This window comes from Stigmatopora nigra, chromosome 15, assembly GCF_051989575.1.
Source record: "Stigmatopora nigra isolate UIUO_SnigA chromosome 15, RoL_Snig_1.1, whole genome shotgun sequence".
Taxonomy (NCBI): Eukaryota; Metazoa; Chordata; class Actinopteri; order Syngnathiformes; family Syngnathidae; genus Stigmatopora; species Stigmatopora nigra.
This window is the reverse complement of record NC_135522.1, coordinates 9,326,929-9,352,458: the sequence shown is the minus strand read 5'-3', so window position 1 is coordinate 9,352,458 and position 25,530 is coordinate 9,326,929. Positions and strand designations below refer to the sequence as shown.

General features: G+C 35.1%; 1 protein-coding gene across 4 annotated transcripts in view; it reads left to right on the top strand.

The window, feature by feature from the left end:
• The window catches only part of mgat5b (alpha-1,6-mannosylglycoprotein 6-beta-N-acetylglucosaminyltransferase B), a 54,401-nt gene that overhangs the window by 5,326 nt on the left and 23,545 nt on the right, over positions 1 to 25,530 (top strand). For 2 of the 4 annotated variants that reach the window (XM_077734752.1, XM_077734753.1), the window contains 8 exons: positions 1,242 to 1,378; positions 1,492 to 1,580; positions 2,472 to 2,584; positions 11,086 to 11,227; positions 16,183 to 16,292; positions 18,094 to 18,167; positions 20,807 to 20,974; positions 23,111 to 23,275. In XM_077734752.1, the coding sequence (XP_077590878.1) occupies positions 1,519 to 1,580; positions 2,472 to 2,584; positions 11,086 to 11,227; positions 16,183 to 16,292; positions 18,094 to 18,167; positions 20,807 to 20,974; positions 23,111 to 23,275 (834 nt within the window). In that variant the 5' untranslated portion in view covers positions 1,242 to 1,378; positions 1,492 to 1,518. Of the gene's footprint in view, positions 1 to 1,241; positions 1,581 to 2,471; positions 2,585 to 11,085; positions 11,228 to 16,182; positions 16,293 to 18,093; positions 18,168 to 20,806; positions 20,975 to 23,110; positions 23,276 to 25,530 lie in introns of all 4 variants that reach the window. The other 2 variants (XM_077734755.1, XM_077734756.1) reach the window with 1 other exon arrangement.

The following is a 25,530-nucleotide window of genomic DNA, read 5'->3' as shown; positions in this document are numbered from 1 at the left end:
GGTGTTGACACTGAATGAATGAATTATTATTTTAAAGTTAAAATCTGTCTATTTTTTCACATCACAAGTAATTGAAGGTGGATTCTTTATATATAAACTGTGTATCTTTCAAAAAACAGTCAATCAATAATATTAATCAGTGTGATACATTTAAATTACCAGTGTAAGGATAAAATTACATAACATTAAAACATATTTAAATGGTAAAGGTGCTAAGTGGTTTTAGTTCTTCGCCCATATAAAAGCCAAAAGAAAGAAATCAGTAAAGAATATCACAATAGGATGTATTTTTATAAAATTTAGTTTGGCATCACTCCAGGTTGCAATGTGTGTTTTTGTCCAGTAGATGGCAAAGATAATCTGCATTATTTCCTCCATTAACGTAGGCGCTCTCCAAGGTGCTACAATTTGTGCGTGTGTTGTATTGCTGCAATCGTATTGTTTTTTTTAACCTTTTTGTTTTGAAGATTGAATAGTTGTATGCATCCAGATAATTAGAAAATTACTTACAGACTATTCCCAGCACATGAACCTCAAGTAACGCAGTTATTAGGGTCTGAAATTAACTTTTGCTGAGGACTTGCCCAGGCCCAAAAAAGGGGTGAGAAAATGAGCAATCAAAACTATCAAACTATTTGTGGGTGGCTATTAATTCCTGGAGGCAGAGCCCATATATGTTAGCAGTTAAAAAATGCTGTCCGTATCTAAAGTCATTCATAGTTTAATTAAGATAAATCAAGGTTAGAATTCCAGACTGACAGGGATGCCGAAATGTGAATTGTTTAAATGAAGGATGATTAATTAATTCAGATTTTTTAGTGTAAAAAGAAAAAAACCTTCAATATTTACTTGAACATCGTAAAAAAATCCATCTGCCCAATAAAAAAAAATCTATATATATTTTAATTGGTCCAGATGATTTTGAGTTTGTTTAATAAATAATAAAACAAGAGAAAAATGAAACGAGGCAAAGAACCTAAGTATATACAAAATATGATAAAAAGCAAAGAGCCACATTCATTTTGCCCCGGAGCCGTATACGGCTTGAAAGCCACCACTGTTGTAAAGGGTTAAAAATCTCTACTTTCTGTCAAAACTATCCTCACTAATAACGACTCTCCTTAAAAGTGTAAGTCAAATCAACCCCCTCAAAAGTGTTATTTTTGGAGGTTTTTGTTCAAGATCTCCCATTTCAATCTGACACATGTTTATCCTCTTTATATTTATTTTTTCACCGCTAGATGGCGCTTTCTCCCGTGTGTTGTTGATGCTCTCCATACACCGCTGTGAGTCCTGGAGGAACGGTACACAGGATGCGGGGCTCACATCCGCATAGTGTTGTTGGTGAAGAGGCATCCCCCGGAGCGACTGAGATGCGGTAAACACCGGAGAGAAAAAAAATCCAGTTGTGTTTTAGATGACACTCTTTTTGCCATCACTTTCCTGCTTGAAAGTTATGCGTTCGAGTCCCATGCTCCCTATTACACACAGCACGTTGAATGGACCCGCGAGTGCACAATGATGGGCAGCGACCTTTCCATGATGACGAGGAGGTGTCTTCTCACTTACAAACCATTCAGGTAAGCAAACCTATTGAGCCAGAGTCACGTGTAAAGCATGCTATTCCCTTGTGGTAAATGTATAGTTTCTTCTTATAAAGCATGCTTTAACTGTAAAATGAATTCAACTTAAGATAATAACACATAATGAAGGGATGGTGAGTAAATAAAGTCACAGTTTTATTGAGAAAACAGTGATTTGAAGTAATTTATGAAAGGAAAACACATTTTATACTATAGTCCGAAAATTACAGTTGCTGACTGTCATCTTGTTTGTTTATTTTTTGGTTTTATTCATGTTTTATTTGAAATGACTGTTATTTTATTTGCCTTAGGAAGTGAATATTGTACAATGTGTTGATTCAACATGATGCACTGTACATATAATCATTTTCATTCATGGTAATCTCATACATTTGATGACAACTTTTGTGGAGACATTTATAATGAGATGTTTTAATTTCATATGCTGCTTGCAAATTCTTTCTAAGTAACTAGAAAATAAGCACCAAACCACCACCTGCAGCTGTAAATCATATATTATTATTTTGCTGTGGATGCTGATTGCATGTTAAATATAGTTTTTTTTTTTTTGCAGATGTGTGACTTGGTAATTGCATGCTGTGCAAACACATTTTCGGTGTAAAATAAGATCTAATTCGTACAAAAACATTTCTTTCTGGGCTATCAACCCCAGTTTGCACTCTTCTCTAACTATTGCTTACTCGGCAATATAGAGTTCACCTAACAAGCATGGATATAGCCAATTAAATATTTGGGATACGTCAAGGTTGAATGCTAGAGGCCCACAATAAACATTTCCAGGAACTAGAATCAAGTACACAATGTGTATATTGAGTTTTTTTTTCTCCATTGATGTTGTGTCTTTTGTCCCTGTTTCTTTTCTTTTAGGATTTTTGTTGTAGGAATTGGTTTCTTCAGTCTGTGCTTTCTAATGACTTCTCTTGGGGGCCAATTCTCAGCCAAGCGACCCTCAGATTTCCCTTTCACAACTCGGGCAGAAGGTAGGCTACAGTTCTATGTCAGTACTTTTTGCCTAAGTCTATAGTGGCTGAAATCGACAAGCGATATCAAGCTGAGCGCTGCAGGTGGTTTCTTGATTGCTGTGTAGTAGACTAGCTGACCCTCTTGCTTTGTTCATCAGGAATCCATGCATTCGCCAATAGTTTCCTAGTTCAGTTTTTCCTCACTTGATCGGCACTTTCATCTTCTTTTTTTATTTTAAATGCATCTCTTGGTCAATGAATGAGATATTTGGATGCTTGAGTTGGAAAAATCCATGACTAAAATGTCTTCTGTTCACATTTTGTTTTGCATATTCTTATGAACTCTTTAAATTTTTTTTTTTTTTTTTTAGATACAATTCAAAAAGCATGAACATTTATTTACCATTGCCCAGAAATAATAACAGAATACACTAATAACTGCACTCAATCACTTGGATGGGAAACAAGTAAATATTGGAAAAAAATGATTGATTGACGTTTTTGATCCATCATTTCATCTATATTTTTACTTAATTTAATACATATTGCAAAAGGCATGTGTTAGAGTCATAAATTCTGGGGTCGAAGGTTCGATTCCAGGTGGTTTCTTACTGTAGGGAGTTTAATGCATGTTTTTTCCAGGCTTGTGTGGGTTTTCTTTGGGTACTCTAGTTTCCTCCCAAATCCCAAAACATGCAGGGTAGGCAGGTTGGACACTTTAAAATGTCCTTAGTGTGAGCATATATGGTGTCCCGTCACCTTGTGTCCTGCGATTGGCTGGACACCAATTCAGCGTCCCCCACCTCTTGCCCGAAATCAGCTGGGATAGGCTCCACCACCCCCCGCGACCCTTATTAGGCTAAGAAAATGAGTGTGACTGTCTATTATACATGCTGAAAATAATACAATTTAATGAAAGGAAGATGTCTCCTACCTAAATCAGGCTTAGCAACTCCCATTAGGATGAAAACAAATGCAAAAACGTTTTTTTTTTTTTTTTTTTTTTGTGTTGCTTTCTTTACAAAAAATACAGAACCTCCTCTACCCTTTCTCTGTCGCCATGGATACTGATACACAGCCATTGAGAATGTGTTCCAACAAACTCCTTCCATTTTCACTTGCACATGGAGTATAATGTTGTACATTCATTCATTCATCTTCCATATTGCCCATTCTCGAAAGGATTGCGGGGGTTGCTGGAGCCTAACCCAGTTGTATTGGGGCGAAAGGTAGACGACACTCTTGACCAAGGGTGGGCAAGTCCTGTCCTCGAGTGCCCCGATCTGGTCTGTTTTCCATGTCTTCCTCCACCAACGCACTTGGATTAAATAATCTGGATTAGTATCAAGATTCTGGACAGTTTGCTGATGAGTTGATTGTTTGATTCAAGTGTAGTAGAGGAGGGAGATATGGAAAATAGACTGGATAGGGACTCTCGAGGACCAGACTTGGCCACCCATGCGCTAGACTGGTTGCCACTCAGCCGTAGGGCACACAGAGAGACAAATGACCACCTGCACCCCAATCATACCGCCACCAGCGAGAATTGAACCCGCGCCTGCCCACATGAGAGTCAGGCAAGTTAACCGCTACACCACGAAGCGGCTATCCTAATATACTGTACTTAAAAATATTTTTTCCAAAGGCCGATGAAAGTCAATAATAGTCATTTGGTGTTTACAGAATTTTTAATGATTGAGTCTCATTTAGTAAATGATTTCACTTAAGATTCTAAATTGATATTATATCAAATGTTATTAGGGTTTTAGGAACTTTATTACGCACTTTTAGGGTTAAGGAGAAGATATTTTAACTCATTGACTGCAATTAACAACAACACATGAACCAGAGATGCTTAAAAAAACACTTATCTATATATTTTGTTCATCTTTTTTCGTATTCTTTGGCAGATTCGACTTATTGTCCAAAATATAGGATACGTGCAATAAATGTATGTTTACTTGCTTGTACTTGCACTACAAGTGTGTACACTTATTACAAGTATACTTACTATACCCTGTAGCCATGCAATTTCTCTAGTTTTTAATTGAAATTGTGCTATGATGCAGTTTGAGTCTCCATTTAAGGAAGGATTTTGATCCTGTTTACAGTGCCAATTATGGCCACTAATTGAACATATTTGTCCTTTAAACTGTTCAAATTATGAAGACACTTGGGCCATATTCATAGTACATAGTTTTTTGCTTTTTAATTGTCTGAGATCATATTCAATAGACTTGTTTGGATGGGTGAATATTTATTTTAGCACCTTTTGAACGTGCAAGTGTGCTAAGATGGGAAGGGTCCAGTGATGTACACTAGGTGCTCTTACATAAAACAATTCTAAGGTTCTTGCTCCTTAATGAGGCCCAAATCCAGAAATATAGAAGACTTTGGGTTGTAGGCGACAAGATAGCTGTCTGATTAATTTAGAACTCGCGTGCTACTGTTGGGAGAAAGCTTGTTTAGCCTTGAGCTCATTAAACTCGGCTTTACTGTGACCCAAGGGACATGAGTCCATGTAAATCCCCCCCATGTATGTTTTGTGTGTGTGTCTGACTCAGAAGGCATATACACACAAACATTGTTGACATATAAAATCCTATCAAGTACAAAGAAAATCAAATATAGTTGGAGACCCAGGAAAGGACAATTGTTGAGAAATGTTGTTTTTTGTCCTTCTTTCTCTTCAGAATATTTTTTTTTCAATTTATTTCCAAATTAAAAACCTAATTTCCTCTGACTGAATGGGAAAACTATTTGCCATGTAGTTCAACAATAGTTACATGAGATTGTAAAAGAAAATAGGAGATATTATTGGGCGATTTTTGTTCAAATAAAGGTAATATAGGATTTTATGGATTTGGTGGATTTTGTGGCCAAAATAGCAGTGAGTTTATACACACACATTTATAATGAGGAAAAGGCTTTTACATGTATAAATCCATAGAGGGTTAACAAGAATCACAGTTTTGAAGACTCCAATTGAGTTTTTTAATTCAATATTTTCATATTGAACACGCATCACCAGATAAAAGCACTCAAATCAAAACATTTAACTTCTGCCCTACAGCTGATTGGCAACTAGTCAGAAAATAATTAAATGAAATAACTTCTACTTTCCTTTTCAAAAAGAAAAAAAAACATAGGATATTTTATTTTACATATTGAACACTAGTTATACATTTTCTAACAGGGACAAAAATCTGACCTGGATGACTCCTAGTTGAGTGTTGTATCCACTTTTGAAAATGCATGTGTTTCCTTTAATACGTTCCCTTGAAAGTGCAGGCAACCTAATGATGTGAAAAAGAAGAAGGGCAGCAAAGAAATACATTTTCTACTAGCGTTGGAATCATTAACGACAGCTACCTTTGATCCAAGATATTGTAAAAGCTCAACAGAAATAGCGGGTACTTTCTAAGCTCTTTGAAGAACACCTTCAATACGTATGTCCTTTTTAACCTGAGGGTCTTAATGCAATATTGCCTCAAAGGGTTATGATACTTATCATGGACAAAGTACACTAAATGGTTTGCATGTTAATGTCAAAGTCTTTCTCCTTCAACCATTTAATGTTGCCTCATAAACCAATGCATAATTATGCACATTGGCATGCATAGTATGATGCATACATAGTCAAGTTGAACTGTGAATTGCTTTAGTCGCATTGTCATGTCAAAAGGTAAAATGTAATGTTTATCTTCATACTGAGGTTCAGGTTTCATGTTAATTGATTTTATGCTGTCAATATACTATGAAGACCAGAATAATCATATGCCTATGATTATTTTTTCAACTCAAAATTTCGCATGCCTACGATTCTTATTCGGGTGCCTACGGTTATTAATTTTTGCCTCAATTAAGTCCGTGCAGCAGCAACATTGTTCTATGTCATTAATTTTCTACGTGTAAAGCACACGTGCTGGTTTTAGTACTAGTAAGAACGTGCAATTGCCACTGGTAGAGTTGTAATATACATTACAATGTATTGGTAGGCCTAATATATACAAGAGTTACATTATACGCAATTCATTGCAACAATTATTTGCAACTGTAATACAACTTTGCAACACGATTAACCGTCACTAATTATCTCGTGCCTACTAATATTCATTATTTTTGGAATTTCCCACTGCCTACTATTATTCCGGTGCCTACTATAAGTAATTCATTTGGAATTTTCCACTCCCTACTATTATTCCAGTGCCTACTATTATTCGGGTCTTCATAGTAGTGTGATTCAGATATTTAAATGGAAATGGAAATCCTTATGGCAACTAATGGCTCTATATAGTGTTAGACTCTATTTATAGCTGAGTCCTCTTAGTCATTTTTGCAATTGTAACATGTAGTGATTAGCATATTGGTTGGTTGCATTTTTTTTTTTTAGATGTTGACGTAAATTACACTTTGTAAGTCATATATACTGATATCAGGATCAGGTTGTTTACTTATGAGTTCATTTATACATAAATCTATAAAAGACCAGTAGTCTGCATCACTACCAACCTTAAACTAACTCGGGAAAGCATAGCACTGCAATTTCCACAAAACACGCTACAGTGTGCACCATTAAAAATATGACTGAGGTATATTTGCTTGACATTTTAAAATGGGTTTCTTGATTTTAAGATAATATTCCAGATTATAAGTGGCCCTCAAAATGCTTGCATTACTTTATTTTACCTCAAATTAGTGCAACCCTTTTGTTGACTTTCTGTTTTAGGATCAAATTTAAAATGAAGAGTATCCATTTATAATACATTTCCTGATTTTCCCCCTTTTAAATCAATAATTGTAATCATTATTTTTCTGTATTTTTAGTAAAAAAAATCATTTTGTAAAATCTAAAAATATCTAAAAAAAAAGCTAAAATAAACATAGTTTTAGATCTATAAAAAATATTGAAGACTTTTAATCCATAATCCAGTTCTTTTAATCCATTTATAAAAAGAAAAACTAAATATTATGTCTATATGACTGATGTCAATGCTGATTCTATACTCCGCACTTTCATTTTGGTAGTGTTAAGCGAATGTTTTTGGTGAAAATAAAAAGTAGGTCAAGTTGCTTACTTCAGTCTCAGGCTCAGGTAATATTTGCTGTTATGTATTATTAATTATTTTGCAAGCATGTACAATTAATCTGGTAAGGAAATAGGCGACATGTTTCTGCAAAAGATTATCATGCTGTCTTTGTTTGGCTCAATGGGAGCACTGAGAGCATGAAAGAGAATGAAATTCATACGTAATTTATGTTCTCATTGTTTGCTGAGCCACTGCACTGAAAGGAGTTGAGTTTAAAAACAGCCTCAGATTTTTTAATAAACTGAGTTTGTGTCTAGGTTTTTCTTTTTTTGTTGGTTTTCATTTCAAGATGAATTGAATATCACTGCAACCACCAAGAGACAAGTTTATTAATTCTGATATGTCATAAAACATAACAACATAAAAGAAATTCATTTGTAGAAAACAAAAGGTTTTGATTGTTCCTAATTAAATAGTAGAGCTTGTTTCTTTTTTAAAGCTGTCAAATGGATAAAGAGGGTTGAGTTGCACAGACGGATTGTCATTCTGCTCTGATCACGTCTGCATCCGGCACCCTCGGATCTTAATCACTCTCCTCTGTAGTGGATCTTTAAATTAGGAGTGAAAGCATATGGAGAGGTTTAGTTTGGGTTTTTTAGGATTGTTTTGTGGGAAGATAAAGATCAAGCTAAAAAAAATGTAAGATAGGGAACAAATTGATCTTATTATTGTGCAATACTACCAAATAAAATAATATAACTGATGAATATCTTAGTAAAATTGTTACATTAGTACGTCTCCGTTAATGTTTAATCAAGCAATGATATACACTTCCAATCTGAACCGATTTTTTCAAGATATGTTTTAGTGATACTGAAGTGAAAGCAATCCGTTGCCAGAATTTTTCACCCAATAAAGTAAATGCAAAATAGAATGTAACTGTTAAATGACAAATAATATTATTAGTATTAATGTGAGCCCTAGTGGTACCTCCTCAATAAAAGCTCTCTATACATGACTCTCTGTTACTATCATTAGTTTCTAAAGATAAATTGTAACATTGAGCAGACAAGATTGCCACATGGTTTCATCCACTGCAATCAAAAAACTTGATCGTACTGAAAACACAATCTACTCATGACCAAATCCGATACTCCAAAATTTGCCGTATTGGGCACCGATCCTGAGTATTGGATTGGGACACTCTAATTTTGAGTGACATTTATTTTACATTTATTGTCTATTATTTTTGCTTGTCCAGAGTCAGAATATTGTAGCTGTTTTGTGTGTATGGTATTCAGACAGGTTTTTTTTTGTTCAGCTTTGAATTGACCTTTACAGCCACCTAATATCAGAACACAGAGTACTGTAGTGCAAATGGGATTCTAATATAGGAAGTTGTACAATTTTAATGGTGCTCTGTCATATAATCATTAACCAAGATTAGCTACCTTTTTTTCTCAAGATCTTCATTAACCAGCAAATGAGGAATTACACATTGTCAGAGAAAGTCTAAAGCTCACTATAGAAAGGAAAAAAAATGTTTTTCAAGAAACAGTAAAGAATATATCTATGAACAGTGGGCTAATGAACGCTTAATTGAAAAGATTCTATATAACGGACTAATTCTAAAAATGTACTGTGTAGGATGGGTGTTTGGACTCGGTAATGGTGATTTATGAGAAGTATTACTGTGAAGATTTGTGAGTTCTCCTTCCCACACTTTAGCCCAGAGGCTTTTAGATTTACTGCAGCACAGCAGCTCACCAACTTAAAGCAAATATCGGGCGTCTATCCCAGGGAGCCTCAGTCTTTTATTTAAAGTTAATGCCACTATTCTCTATGGTGCATGGTGGAAACTAACCAATGCATATGCTATATACAATACAGTGTTATTCAATGAAGCATGTTTAATTTTATTTTAGAGTCCTATTTAAGATTGTGTTGTGTTCATTGGTTCATATCAATGTTAAGCTTCTGCTAAATAACTGTCACTCATTTATGCAAGTGAACAATTGTTGGAAAACTACTGAATTATTGAAAGGAAGGTTTCTGTAAGTCTATGTGACCGCATATATTCCAAAGATGATTGAAGGTGTAAGGAAAAGGAGAAAAAAAATATTTACACTCTCGCAAAAACACTGCTTTTCAGCTGAAAATCTCCTACAATTTTAAGCCATTTTTCACTCATGCAAGTTTTTCTTTATTCTATTTGTAGTTTCTCTTTGCTCCATACACAGTGAAAAGATCTTTTCTTATATATTTTGGTGTGTTTTATGTTTGTCTGAGATGTAATGTTTATTTTGACTTGGAACCAGAACTCAATGTTCTGCCAAGTTCATGTTGTACATTGCAATGGGTAAAGGGAACAGTTAGGTAAAAATAGTTTTATAATTAGTGTATACTGATTTTGAATTGAATATTGTAAATCCTATTGGTCCAAATTGGTCTTGTGTGAGTGGCTTTGCATTGATTATTTTGGGTTTTGCTACATTTTTGATAGTATTAGTTTTTTTTTCTACTTTTCTACCAGATTTCAAAGTAAATATGACATAAGCTGGAATGCATAAGCACATTGTAAATACAACCATGTGTGGTAATTTCTTTTGCAGACATGTTTTTTTTCGGTCCATAACAAAATAAGTAACACTCTTTATTATATTATACCAGAGGTAGGGAACCTATGGCTCGGGAGCCATATGTGGCTCTTTTGATGAGTGTATATGGCTCTCTGCTAACCTGTGTGTTAAAATATGGGTATTGCTGGTGAGAGACATTTTTTTTCTTTTTCTGCCATCTCCAAGGATGCTTAGCGATGGACTACTAATGGTACCGTGGGTTAATTAGCGTTTAGAGCTTAGTGTGAGCAAACAATAGTGTGAGGTTAGGACCTCAACATATAGCGATGTAGTCTTTTGAACTTTTTCAGGCTACTTAGTTGACAGGGTGTTTACTAATAGCATTAGACCGTCACTTGGGGAATTAATTATTTGAGTCAAGCAAAAGAGTGAAACCAATACGGTCAGAATATAATGCTGAATTGGCATTTTCACATCTCAGCTAGAATGCTGGCTCCTAGTGAGCTGGTGATTTAGTAATGAAGGACAGTGGGAGAATAAATTCCACTATAAGACCTTCAGCAAAATAGTAGTGGAATTGAGAAAAACAAATGATAAGCCTTGGTAGCCTGATTGAACAATTCAAGGAATTCGTAGGTTTGAGTCTGTGGGCGAATAGCTATTTATCTTTTACTGCCCTGTGATTGGCTGGTAACTAGATCAGGATGTACCCCACTTATTGCACATAGTTATCTGGAGATAGACTCCATCACCTCTGCAAACCTCATGGGGAAAAATGGCATGGAAAATCATTGAATAATTATTTCAAACTGCTACCTGAGTTTAAAGGGAGTACATGACTTTTAAATAAATGCTATTATGAGCAAACATTCTTCTGCTCATGTTTTTGAATTTTCTTTTTTCTTTTCAGTACTTGGTGGTCAAGAATCGCGCACTCTCAGAAAAATCAGTAATATGCTGGAAGTCATTATGAAGCGAATGGACGCTTTGTCTAGACTCAGCAACACCAGTGAAACCCACAAGTTGGATGAGCTTGCCTCTGTCCTTGACAGGTATGTCGAGCATGGCTTTGATACTGTTCAATCTTGGTTGTAGAAGTTTTGTATTTGTTGTGAAGAAGCAAATATTTCTGCTTTCCTAGAAGATCTAGTAGAGTCTTCAATGCAGATCTCAGATTGTGACATTTAATTCTATAGTATATGGAACGCCTGATCACTTAGTGGTGCTTTTATGCTTCAAATGTTTTAAGTGCAGACATTTCTGAAATAAAAATGTTAAATACAGGGCATGCATAAAACATAAAAAAAGAATATTTAGTTTATATGCTTAAGCTGGTCATATGTATATATGTATGTGTATATATGTATATGTGTATATGTGTATATATGTATATATGTGTATATATGTATGTGTATATGTGTGTATATATGTATATATGTGTATATATGTATATATGTGTATATATGTATGTGTATATGTGTGTATATATGTATATATGTGTATATATGTATATATGTGTTTATATATGTATATATGTGTGCATATATGTATATATGTGTGCATATATGTATATATGTGTGCATATATGTATATATGTGTGCATATATGTATATATGTGTGCATATATGTATATATGTGTGCATATATGTATATATGTGTGCATATATGTATATATGTGTGCATATATGTATATATGTGTGCATATATGTATATATGTGTGCATATATGTATATATGTGTGCATATATGTATATATGTGTGCATATATGTATATATGTGTGCATATATGTATATATGTGTGCATATATGTATATATGTGTGCATATATGTATATATGTGTGCATATATGTATATATGTGTGCATATATGTATATATGTGTGCATATATGTATATATGTGTGCATATATGTATATATGTGTGCATATATGTATATATGTGTGCATATATGTATATATGTGTGCATATATGTATATATGTGTGCATATATGTATATATGTGTGCATATATGTATATATGTGTGCATATATGTATATATGTGTGCATATATGTATATATGTGTGCATATATGTATATATGTGTGCATATATGTATATATGTGTGCATATATGTATATATGTGTGCATATATGTATATATGTGTGCATATATGTATATATGTGTGCATATATGTATATATGTGTGCATATATGTATATATGTGTGCATATATGTATATATGTGTGCATATATGTATATATGTGTGCATATATGTATATATGTGTGCATATATGTATATATGTGTGCATATATGTATATATGTGTGCATATATGTATATATGTGTGCATATATGTATATATGTGTGCATATATGTATATATGTGTGCATATATGTATATATGTGTGCATATATGTATATATGTGTGCATATATGTATATATGTGTGCATATATGTATATATGTGTGCATATATGTATATATGTGTGCATATATGTATATATGTGTGCATATATGTATATATGTGTGCATATATGTATATATGTGTGCATATATGTATATATGTGTGCATATATGTATATATGTGTGCATATATGTATATATGTGTGCATATATGTATATATGTGTGCATATATGTATATATGTGTGCATATATGTATATATGTATATATGTGTGTATATACAGACATATATACATGTGTGTATACATGTGTGTATACATGTGTGTATACATGTGTGTATACATGTGTGTATACATGAATCTGTGTGTATATATGTGTGTATATATGTATATATGTGTGTATATACGTATATATGTGTGCTTTCATGTATTATGTTTGCGTCGCAAGGCACTGAGTAAGAATCTTAGTCAAATTGGATTGGATGTCTAGGGCGACCAATTGCAGTGAAACATAAGCATTCACGGCCAGTTTTATTGAATTGAATGCCTTTTTTGTCAAGTACAATGAGATTTAAAGCTTCACCATGAAGTACACACATAAATATGTCACCACAAAAAGATTTATACACAATAAAAATGATGTAAGGTAAAAAAAAAAGTGACTAAAATGGTTAGCAGCACTTGAGGTAGTTATGGTGTTTTAGTGCAAGCATCAAAGTGTGAGATAAAAATCTGAAGTGCTCAGATTGAAGTAAAAGTCTGAGAACATTCCTTATTGATATGCTTCTGCTAGTGTTATGGCATTTTATGTCGAGTGCAGTGACGGTACTTAACTGAGTCTAGATTAGGTCCTCGGTGCAAAACTTGTGTTGAGTGTAGTGCGGCTGTTTGTTTTGGCTGGTAATTGAACGTCTATCCCTTTCAGTAGAATGCAGTGGGTTAAATACTATGAAAAAAAAACAAGTGAAGAACAATATATCTTTAAGTAGTTTCTGTTGGTATTCAGTTTTAGTTTGTATTATCATTGCATGTTTGAAGGACATCCCAAAGTGTCTTCCCCAATGGGAATTCCCCATTTTATACAAGGAGAGTACAATTCTAAATTGGGGAATGATTTTTAAGACCTGAAAGAGTTTGATGGAGAGGAATGACTTCCTCATTTGGAACCTGGTTGGTGCTGATCAGCTTGTCCATTTATACAGAATTTTTCTTGGTCTCAGCTTGATGATGAACTTTGTAGTCATGTCATTGGACATGCGGTCGAATATCTTTGAATCTTGGATGAAGAGAGGAGTGGCGCATTAATAAACCCAGTGGTGTGTTGGCTTCAAAGGTGTGGGAAGATGCCGTTCTGCTTGAAACATCTGACAGTTTTTTAACCCCCGCCTCCTGGATGTTGAGACATTGAGTCCAAGTGGAATACGTTCTTTGCCTTTGAGCAGTTCTTCAATTTCACCAACATATCTTCCTTGGAGTTTGAGTGCAACCAGATCAGGTTGCTGATTATTAGGTATCTCATTTTGATGCCTCTTGGTTACCTGGGCTTTAGCTTAGTATTAGAAAATAAGTGGAAAAATGGAACATATGATGCTTTCCTTGCTTAGAAAAAGTCATGTGTAATAAATTATACATTTACAGATGTATGGAGATTTGCATTTTGAGCTACTTTAATGTTATTTCCAATTAAAATATTCTAGTTTATCAAGTAAGGAAAATGAATAAATTGGGGATCAACTATATGCAGGTAAACGCAGCTGAACATAAAACATTTAAAGACAACAATAAGATCAATGGTCTTTAATGAAGTGTTGGAGCTGCAAGCCCAGATTCGAGCGTTGTTGCCACAGCAACAGGCCATACTCATACTTGAATCTAGTCATGGGTTTGAGTAAAGCAGGCTCCATCCTCCTTTTGTACTGTCCATTTCTATCACCCCTTAACCTTGCTAACACAATTTACTACTACCTTTCTTAGATCCTTCCACACTTTTGCCTACTCGCCTTATATTAGGACCTTGTATTACTCCAATACAGCTGTCATCAATGGTAATTCCACCAACTGCCCAAAACCCTTTTAGTGCTACTGGTAACCAGAAATTAACCAAAAAAGGTTCTGTTGCCTTTTTAAAAGCCCAAGGGAAGACATTTAATGGATTCTAAGTTCTGGTTCTCACATTGAATCTTTGGTGTCGCTCGAAAGTTGGAGACAACATACTTATAATTACATTTTTTGTGTGTGTGACAATGGAACTAATGAAGTACAAAACACCTCTTGGATCTTATTCTGTATAAAACATGAAAATCAGACTATTATTTCAAATGGAGAGTCCATTAGTCCTTTTCTAAATGTTACAGTGGCAAAAGACGCTAATTTGGTGCTTCAAATTTTCTGAATAATTAAATTGCTCACGTCCATTCTGCCAAAGCTGGTTAATAGATCTCGACCCCAGAGCTTTTGTGTTGCTATATTATTGTTGTGTTTGTGTGTCTACTCATTTAAGTTGTGGTTTTAAGGAATAAGCATATTTTTATGCTTGTCTCTGTATGAAGTTTTTCAATCTTGTTTAGCTGTCAATTTTCAGTGTAAAGAACAACATTCTCCTACCACATCTACCTAGGGAAATGAGGGAAATTAACAAGGTTTGAATCCAGTTATGCAAACCAGCTCTGTGCCCACAGAACCCAAATGAACCACTATTCTATTACTTTGAAGAGATTTTCAGAGAGTAGAAGCAAGAGACCTCATTAAAATAACTTTTTAACAGAACGAGGAGCCATGTCTAGACAATTTAACACTTGTTGCAATTAGTGCATTAAAACAATGGATGCAACCATCATGCAGTCTTTGAAATGTTCTGTTGTTTGTGATTAGTGTAACATCTTTACCACAGTTAGTGGAAACTCTTTCATAAATATTTTAAAAACAATGTAAGTCATCTCCTTGTTAGTACTTTGGGAATATCTTCTTAGTTGTCTGTCAGATGTTAGTCTGATTATTGTCTTAATACATTTAAAAATATATATTTTATCAGAAATTGTGTACGGTTGTGGTATGTAATAATATAGTGCCTTAATACACCTGCTCTCCATGGGAAGGTACGGACCTGGTATCGAATCCCTGATCGCAGAACTGTGGTACCACTGTGCTAACCACTTCTTCATCGGGCTGCCAAAAGCCAATTCAGCTTTTTAGATCTTATTTAGATAAAGAAAAATGAATTTGTTCAAGAAAACACCTCACAAATTAGTTTGAACTATTATTAATTCCAGAATTATTCACACCTCCTTTAATAATGCAAATTGAAAATAACCTAGCTTGCTATGAGCACAAAAACTATTCGATTTGTGCTATTAATGTATTATATGCAGAAATTTAAGGTTTATGAAAATGTGGAGGAGACATAATTTTCCCCTCAAATTTTCCTTCTGGAAAAACAAACATTTTGGTAAAAAACCCAAACTAAACAAGACATTTCAAACTGTTAACCACATTACAAGTATCAAAACTCATTTTATTCATTATGTTCAAACCAATCAGCTGCCTAATTATATATTTGAAGTATTATTTGAAGCATTCTTCTTTGTAATTAAAATGACTAAGAAATAATATATTGCACAAATGTGTTTGTGTGTCAGAATTCAGCCAATAGGCCTAGTGGAGCGGATCCAGGGCATTGCCCAGAACATGTCAGACATGGCTGGCAGGGTGGAGCAAATTCTACAACGCACTACTGGAAGTAAAAGAGGTAAGGTGATTGAAGTCTGAGTAATCACATGGACATGCACACATAAAGGCCTGTCATGCACTTGGCACACCTCGTGAATGTTACATACAGCTGTAGTTAGTCCTTCCGACCAATCATACCTGTCCATTTCAAATCCTTGCAATTTGCAAAGCACATTCCGTTCTGCCCACACAAACCAAACTGTCATGTCTGAATGTTCTTAAATGCATGATTTCTGAGGAACTTGCACTTGCAGAATAAGCTCACAGGGGCATGACAGGCATTAATCACGACACATCGCCCATTCCAAAAACTAACCTTCCATTTATGTCATAACTGGAATCATTCAGGTGATCCACCCAACACAGTGTTATTACTCTGAAGCAGGGTATTTAAATTGTGATGATGCATGCCCTTGAAGCTAATAACATGTGGTTCTTTCAGCATTTTCATTAGCTGTCACTTTCAATATCTGTATTGGGATACAAAGCAGAATCCTCTTTTATTTCACACTGTTCTTTGTGACAACAATCAAACATGCTGTCTCATTAATGTGTCATAATGTCTGCTATAATTTAAATGAGCTTGATTCTAACGTAGTGTTACAGAAAGTTTCTTTTTAAGTTGTGCTGATATCATGCTAATAAGTCCTTGTGACAGGGGGAGAAGCTGCAACTTCTCCCCTAATTGGGCTCACTTGTGCTTGGCCATCGAGGATAGATGGAGAGGAAGGAAGGTGTAGAAAGATAAAGAAAGAATGAATTAAGTCAGCAGGGAGCGAAAAAAAGGACAATGCAAAGGCAGTCAAGGGCTGACATGGTCATTAAGTAAATGAGCCATGTAGGGTGATAACTCATAATCATGGTAACTACAGTATTTTGTATGTATGTATATATAACTATATATATTATATTTAATATCTTTGGGAAGGCATTTTTTTATTTTATTACAAACCTGTCAAGAATAGTAAAATGGAGAGCAACAGGTTATATAGGCATCAAATAACATAACATTTTATTCAGATAATTATAGCTCCCAAAAATACATCAACACAGGCTTTTAGTAATGTTTCTCTGTTGAAAAGGAGTATCAAAATATGAGGTCTAATTATGCAGAATTGGGCTTTTACAAAAGCTGAAACAAGCATTATATCAGGTTTTACATTAGTTTGCACGAATCAAAACTGTCACTGTAATAACAGTTTCATCTACATGATTTACTTCATTTTCTGTTTCGCTTATCCACCAAAGGGTTATGGGGTGCCGGAGCATATCCCAGTTAACTATGAGCCATAGCCAGGGAATACCCTGAATTGGTTACCAGCCAATTGCAGGGCACAAGGAGACCATCAACCATGCACAAATACACTTCTAACAAGCAACAATTCTGACTGAACACTGCATATTTATATGCATTGTCTAACCCGTCTGATTTTGTTAGTGTGGAGATCTAAATCGAAAGAGCAGTCTACAGCTCCATTCAGTGTTCCTTGTCAGATCGCACAAGCAGAACTCAAATGCAATGCACTTGTCAGTAAAAGTTCTCTGATAACTGCTGTGCATGAGAGCTAGAAATGGAAAAAAAACACAGCCAGTAGGAGAACCAGACGTTGCTTAAAAGAAAAAGAAAACATGACAACAAATGTTTGACTGGCATGACTAATAGGTCTCTCTACTTGGAATGTAAATTTCCTTATTTCATTATGCCTTTGAAAGCACTTCTGTAGAATATTCTTTGTCTCTTCTCACTTTCTGTTTTTTTTTGCTGTTATTGTACTGTGTGTTTACAAGCACTGATAGCCCCCCACTTTTCTTGTTTTCAGTTAGGCAAGGACCATTCGGACAGTGTGACATTCCTAAAGACCCTCATTATCCAGACTGCCCTAGCAAGATGGATGTAAGTCTGCTTTAAGTGTGGATTTTCTAACTATTTCACACACAGAAAACACATTTTGTCCTGTCAGTCTCAGTGCTGCCAGAAATCCATATAATATAAACTGAGATGAACACTTTTTTGGTGTTTGGGGTTGTCAAAATCAGCACATTTCAAGTAGTAAAATGTACTATGCTGTCTATCTAGTGGATTGGGCTACATGATGCAGCTTCTATTATCCATGTGTTGTACTTCAGAGGAATACCGTGTAGCATAGAGTCAAGCTATATCAGAATAATGGACATTCATGTGAAATATGGTTGCACACAGTATGCAAGCAATGTTTTTGTTGTACATTTCATTATGGAGAACATAATATTCCAACAGAAAACATTACACTACTCACCAGCACAACCTTTGAGGGGTAAAAGTGAAAACAATTCGGCACATAATTGCTGATCCATTCGAAACAGAAACGAAGTAGCCAAGAGAATATAGGCACACACTTTTTATCTTTATATTTTATGTATCGCATTTTCACGACTATAAGGCGCACCGCATTATAAGGCGCACCCTCAATGAACAACATTTTTTCCATATATAAGGCACACTGTATTATAAGGAGCACTGTCTATTTTGGAGAAAATTTAAGACTTAAGTGCGCCTTATAGTTGTGAAAATACGGTATTTGCTATTGACTTCCAGGTATGAAGCACTCACTACACAGTCACCTCTAGAGCCAGCCATTGTGGTTGTTTTGGATTTTTTTGTATAAAATCTTGCAGTGGGGGAGGAGCTATAAGATGGAAGATTTTGTAAACTAAGATGGCATTTGCATATTTAACAGTATTGTTTCAGTTCAGGCGTTTGTGTTTTTTTAATATCTGACAGTGGTGGTTTTTTGTTTTTGTTTTTCTGCTTTTTTCCATATGTAGAGAGCACTGGATTATAAGGCGCAATGTCTATTTTGGAGAAAATTTAAGACTTAAGTGCGCCTTATAGTCGTGAAAATACGGTACTACCCTTTTCATCTTTTTGCTTACCTCTCTATCCTGAAATACTTTCGTGGCCCTCAAGAGGTTGTTATGAGTTTCTTGGACTACCTTTCTTGTGGGCCGGACAAATGGGAGGTGGTGCACGATGGAGAAATGTGAAAGTCATTGAGTTGTATGTCAAAACACGGGGTATGATGGAGCTGCACTGCAAGTAACAAGGACAGGCACCGCGCCTTCCTGTTTATCATCCTTTGTCGCTGATTGTATAAGAATTTGGAGGAAACTTTAGCATTTTTGTCTTCTCTGATCAAAACTATGCAGAGTTAAAAGACATTGCGGGAATTACTTGAGGTTAAAATTAACCTTGCTCTTAAAAATCTTGCTTTAATGAAAAAAGGAATGACCCTGCATTAACCTCAACTTGAAAACTCAAATGGTCAATGAAGAAAATACCCGCCAAATGTGTTAGTTGCAGACCATAATAACGATGCTCCATATTGATAACTGGGTTAACCAGTGTCAGGCTATTGAAATATTGAAATGCTTCTCTTTGGAAGCATAATTTAATATTTGTAAGCAAAGCATTTCCTGTGGAGGGACCACGGGGGCTCACATTGATTAAAAACAAACAAACATAAAAATGAGTACAAAATATAATAATTGGATTGGTATTTGCAAAAGAGCATTGTGAGATTCCTAATTATATGCGAGTGATGTTGCATCTAATTTGTCGAGCCCATCAGGCTGGAATGACATTGCATCTTTAAGTTTTTGACTAATTGCCCTTATCAGATTTTTTGGGGATTTATATCAGTTGTGTTTGTGCTGTTGATACACAAATGAACTTGAAACATCATATATCATAATTATGCATCAACAATAGGTAAAAAACAAAAACTATTGATGCAAACCTCTAATAAACAGATGTCAAAGTGGCGGCCCGGGGGCCAAATCTCGCCCGCCGCATCAGTTTGTGCGGCCCGAGAAAGTAAATCATGAATGCCGACTTTCGGTTTTAGGATCAAATTAAAATGAAGATTATAGATGTATATTAAATTTCCGGATTTCCCCCGGTTTAAATCAATAATTGTAATTTTTTAACGCATTTTTTTCTGTTTTTAATTAAAAGATCATTGTGTAAAATCTAAAAATATATTTAAAAAAAGCTGAAATAGATCTATGCAAAACGGAATATTCAGGGCCTTTAATCCAGTTAGTTTAATCCCATTTATAAAAAACAAAATCTAAATATTATATCTAAAATTGTCCAGCCCACATAAAATCGAGTTGACGTTAAAGCGGCCCACGAAGCAACCCGAATCCAACACCCTTGCTCTAATATGTACATTATTAGAATAACACATTTATGACATATTTAACTGTCTATGATCTTGCTTAACTCACTTTAACAGTATTGCAGTTGTATTTTCCTCCCTAGCAGCATTTCTATGATATTTTTCTGCACATACTTTGGATGGCACATTGAAACATTGAAATTATGTCACTTGAACAATGCCGCTTATAAACAACTCTGTTTTCACATTGGAAATTTGCATAGTGTGCTTTTCTTCACATCTCAAAGCTTGTGCCACTTTTTAATCAAAACTACAGTTCCAGTCACTTTGCTAATACTAATGCATTTTCAATGCTTTTGTTTGAATATTACAGTGGATGCGTGCCCGCTGGAACTCGGACCCATGCTATGCCTTTTATGGAGTAGACGGCTCAGACTGTTCCTTTCTCATCTACCTAAGTGAGGTAGAGTGGTTCTGCCCACCACTCACTTGGAGAAACCAGACTGCTACACCTACTTTGAAGACACTACCTAGGAGACAAGTATGAAACATAGTACATCTGTTGAATGTAACAGGATAAAATTTATTACCCCTGCAAAGACCTTTGTCTTGGAAAGAATAAGCAATTGGGTATAGAGCTGACAGTGTGAGAGCTATTGGGAGTATATATTTCAAAATGACAAGCAATATTAAATAGAGCAGAATACTAAACATGGAGCTGCTTTATTCCCTTTAAACATTTTGTTCCATGCTTCATTCTTCAGCATTATTTTAAATTACCGAGGTCAAGATGATCATTTATCACTTTTTAAATCAAAGCATAGGTTTATGATTTATTTAAGATCAATAACCCCCTAACAGGCAGAATATGTGAAAGATAACAAACCTTCCCGTTTGGTGGTGGTGTGTTTGTGAGCATCTGTTTCATTGAGTGCTGGGATTGGCTGCCAATCAATTCAAGGTCTCCCCTGCCCGCTGCCAAATGGTTGGCTGGGATAAGCTCCAGCACCCTTGTGAGGATAAGCGATATAGAAATGAATGAATTCATGAATAAACCTTCATTGAGGATTTGCAGGGTCTTTATCCTCTTGTTTGATTAAATAGTCATCCTTGCCAATTCCAAATGATGCAGTTTATTTATAATGATAGAAATGGTCCAGATGCCTGCTTAGCTTTTCTTCTCTTATGAAGGTTTGTCCCAAGAGATTTTATGTCATCTTCACAATGAAATTTGATGTGCAGGCAGTCTCTCTTCATTCCTTTTGTACATTGCTGCATTTGTAGGCTGGTGCCACTAAAATTCTTATTGCGAACTCTGCATATGGATTACTTATTCAATATTCTTTTCGTACGGATTCTTCAGGTGTCATTGATGGTGATAGACATCCAATATATTCGAACTAGGAGAGGGGCTAATAAACTAATGAAAAAACTTATTTAAATTCACAGCAGAATAGTGAAAAGAATCCCATAATTGGAAGTATATTCTATCTGTCAGTAGCATTGAAAGAGTTATGCTTTTTCCATCCATGTAAGAAATAATTCTTAATAGCAATGTTGACAACAAGAAAGCAGAGTAGAATAAAGCAAGAATAATTTGCTGTTATGTGTGTCTCTTCGGAGTAATATTCAATCTTTAATATTCAAGTGGGCTCTTGGATTGAGAGTTTGACTAATTCAAGGTGTCCCATGCTTGATGCCGTAATTGGCTGGGATAGGCTCCAGCACCCCCTGTGACCTCTGTAAGAATAAGTGGTACAAAAAGAATGATTATAGAGCAATCCGTACTGTTAAATTACAGGAATATGTATATTTATATACAGTTTATGTATCATTCACTATATAATCGTCCATGTCGTTTTTTCAGATTTTTTCAGGAAACACAAAACATTTTGTTGGGTGGAAAATATGCAAACACTGTTGAATTGAAGTAGTAAACAATTTTACTACAGGTGGCCAAAATCATGAACGGATAATTTAGACACGCGCACAAAAACAATTTTCTGAAAAATATGAGTATCTTAAGAGGATGACAATATTCCACTTTTCAACTTTTTTTTCCTTAATAAAAACTGTTGCACGTGTTTTAAAAAAATAATACGCTGTAATGCGCTTTAAATTAATTATCTATGGCCAACAGTTTTTTCATTTTAGCTGTATGATGTTTTCATTATCAATGGCCATACAATTTTCTGCTGCTCCAAAATGGCTTATCATTTGTAAAACTAAATTAAGTTTCATAAAAATCTGGAGTTGTTTGCTAATCCCTTTTTACACAAAAATAACTTTTGATTTTTGATATAAAAGAATGTGTCCCGAATGCGAGTACAATTTTGCTGACACACCAAAAATATGCTAGACCTGGCCACTATTCCACTAAGGAAGTGTACCATATATAGTTGGAATGACTATTTATAGGGTTGAGCCAGTCATACATCATACATTCTATTAGAGAGGGAAAAACTGTGACCCATGGGTAGTAGCAAAAAAACACAAGTCTCTTTCTGTGCCTCTTGTAATATCCTATTGTCCTGAATCAATCAGGCCAAATGACAATTCTTAATGCTTGCCATATCATAGCACTATGACTTATGATTGGGTAAAAAAAAAAGTAATACAAGTTTGTGCAAAAGGAACCAAAAAAGTGTCAATACTAACAAAGACCAATGGCCTCCAGGCTTCTTTCCGATTTGACACAGGTGCTTTGTTGGCGCAATTGGGCACTGGAAAGGAGTCGCTTATCTTCATGAAAAGACGGATACGTAGGCTGGCAGCACAGTGGGCCTCTGCTGCTCGACGACTGGATGATAAACTGCGCAGTCACTGGAGGGATGAGAAGCAGGTGAACGTTGAGCATTTTTACAAATTAATACGCAGGTGATGTCATATGGTTTCAGATCAGTCTCTTAATACTGTCTTAGCACACAGTGAAAAAGTTCTTGATTACTTGAGTACAACAAAATTAGAGGCCACCTAATGATGTAGTGGTTCATTTGCTTGGCTTTGATGCGGGCAAACGTGGTATGGTTGTCTCTCTTTAGGGCACCAGTGTCAAAGTAGCGGCCCTGGGGCCAAATCTGGCCCGCCGCATCATTTTGTGTGGCCCGGGAAAGTAAATCATGAGTGCCGACGTTCTGTTTTAGGATCAAATTAAAATGAAGAGTAGTATAGATGTATATTAAATGTCCTTATTTTCCCCCTTTTAAATCAATAATTGTATTTTTTTTAATCAATTTTTCTGTGTTTTTAGTTCAAAAATTATTTTGGAAAATCTATAAAAAAATATATAAAAAAGCTAAAATAAACCTAGTTTTATATCTATAAATAACTTAATATTCAGGGCTTTTAATCGAGTTCTTTTAATACATTCATAAAAAAAAATCTAAATATTATTTATAAAATGGTCCGGCCCACATGAAATCAAGTTGACGTTAAAGCAGACCGCAAACCACCCCTATTGTGTAGTCTGCCTTCCACCCAATGTCAACTGAGATTGGCTCCAGCAACCCCTACAACCCTTGCGAGGATGCACAGTATGGTTGATGAATGAAAAAAGCATTGAGTTCCAGAAATAACTTTAACTTCTCTATTTGGAGTTCCACTGCAGTTCTGAAATTGGCACATACATTTTTTCTGTCTAAAATGACAAATGTTTCCAAGACCAGAGAAACACACACTTCTGTGTAATTGTTTTTCAAGAGTATGTTTAGTGTGAATGGGCTATCCATATGAGAGGGTTTTGAAATCTAGCAGCATAGTGGATTTTAAGTCTTGGCTCTGACCTTTCTGCATGGTTTTATTTGTTGTTTTCTTTTGTCACTGTAATGGGTTTTATATGTTTAGTGCTGTTTTCTCCAACGTATAGTATGAATGTCACCAGTTATATAGATGTGTGCACCATATGCTGGATTAAATTAAGTCAGAATTTGCCACCAATAGTCACAAGCTCCCCAGAATCTTTAGTAAGGAGTAGAACATTAATATAAATAGACGTGTGCAACAGAAAAGTAAGAGCTATTTCCAAACTTCTCTGTGAACAGAAAAACAGAAAACAGATCAAAAGTGCAAGAAGTCTGCACGGAGAGGAAAACAAAACAATCAATGACGATCGACAGACAAGATACAACCTGCCTGGCATGCTTATGCAGGCTTTTTACTTAGGATTGTTTTGGCAACATTGTTGTGAAACAGAAAGCTAAAACCGCTGTTGTTGTATTTCCTCTTCTTTAAATATTTGTCTCCAATTGTTTACATGTTTATGCACTCTCCCAAATGTTTCCAATGATACAAAGGAGCTGACTACTCATAGTTACTGCATGTTAACTTGATATTTCATCATTTTTTTAGTTTACTGATGATGTGTTGTCTCAATGCTCGATTTGAAAGACCACAGATTATCCAGTTTTGATGCATTGTGTTCATGAGTAGCTAAAATGAACAAAGGATTGTCTAAAAAAAAAGGCATTTAAATTCGGAATTGTCTTACTGTTCATTTTCTTCTGTATTTGGGGAATGGAAGAACAAGCTTATTGTTTCTGTATACTGACTCATTCCCATTTGATTTAAACAAATCTTGCTGTTATTAGATTTGAAACTGTTTTCGCATTTAGTGACTTTGGGGAAGGCATAGCAGATGAGTGTAATATTTTGAAGTACTCAGGGAAAATCACTCGCTGAAGTCATTAAGTGAAAAAATGTATTTCATTCAATTATTCATTTATTCATCATTCTTACCACCGCGCATCCTTGCAAGTGTTGCTGGAGCCTATTCTAACTGACTTTGGGTGAAAAATAGACTACACCCTAGACTGGTCGCCAGTTAGCCATCGGGCACAGAGAGAGACAGACAACCATTCGCACTCATGCCAAATTGCCCCCACCAAAGTCAGCTGAGTGAACCACTACATCATCAGGTGCCTGGGAAGTATTTCAATTTGAAAATAGGTAACAAGTACACATATAATACATATAATACATATACATATAATATTCCAAACAATTATTTAACCCAATCCCAGAGCACTACATTCTGAAGAGTTACTTTTCAAATAATTTATGATATATTAATATATACTAAAATACTGCTTGGTGTCCCAA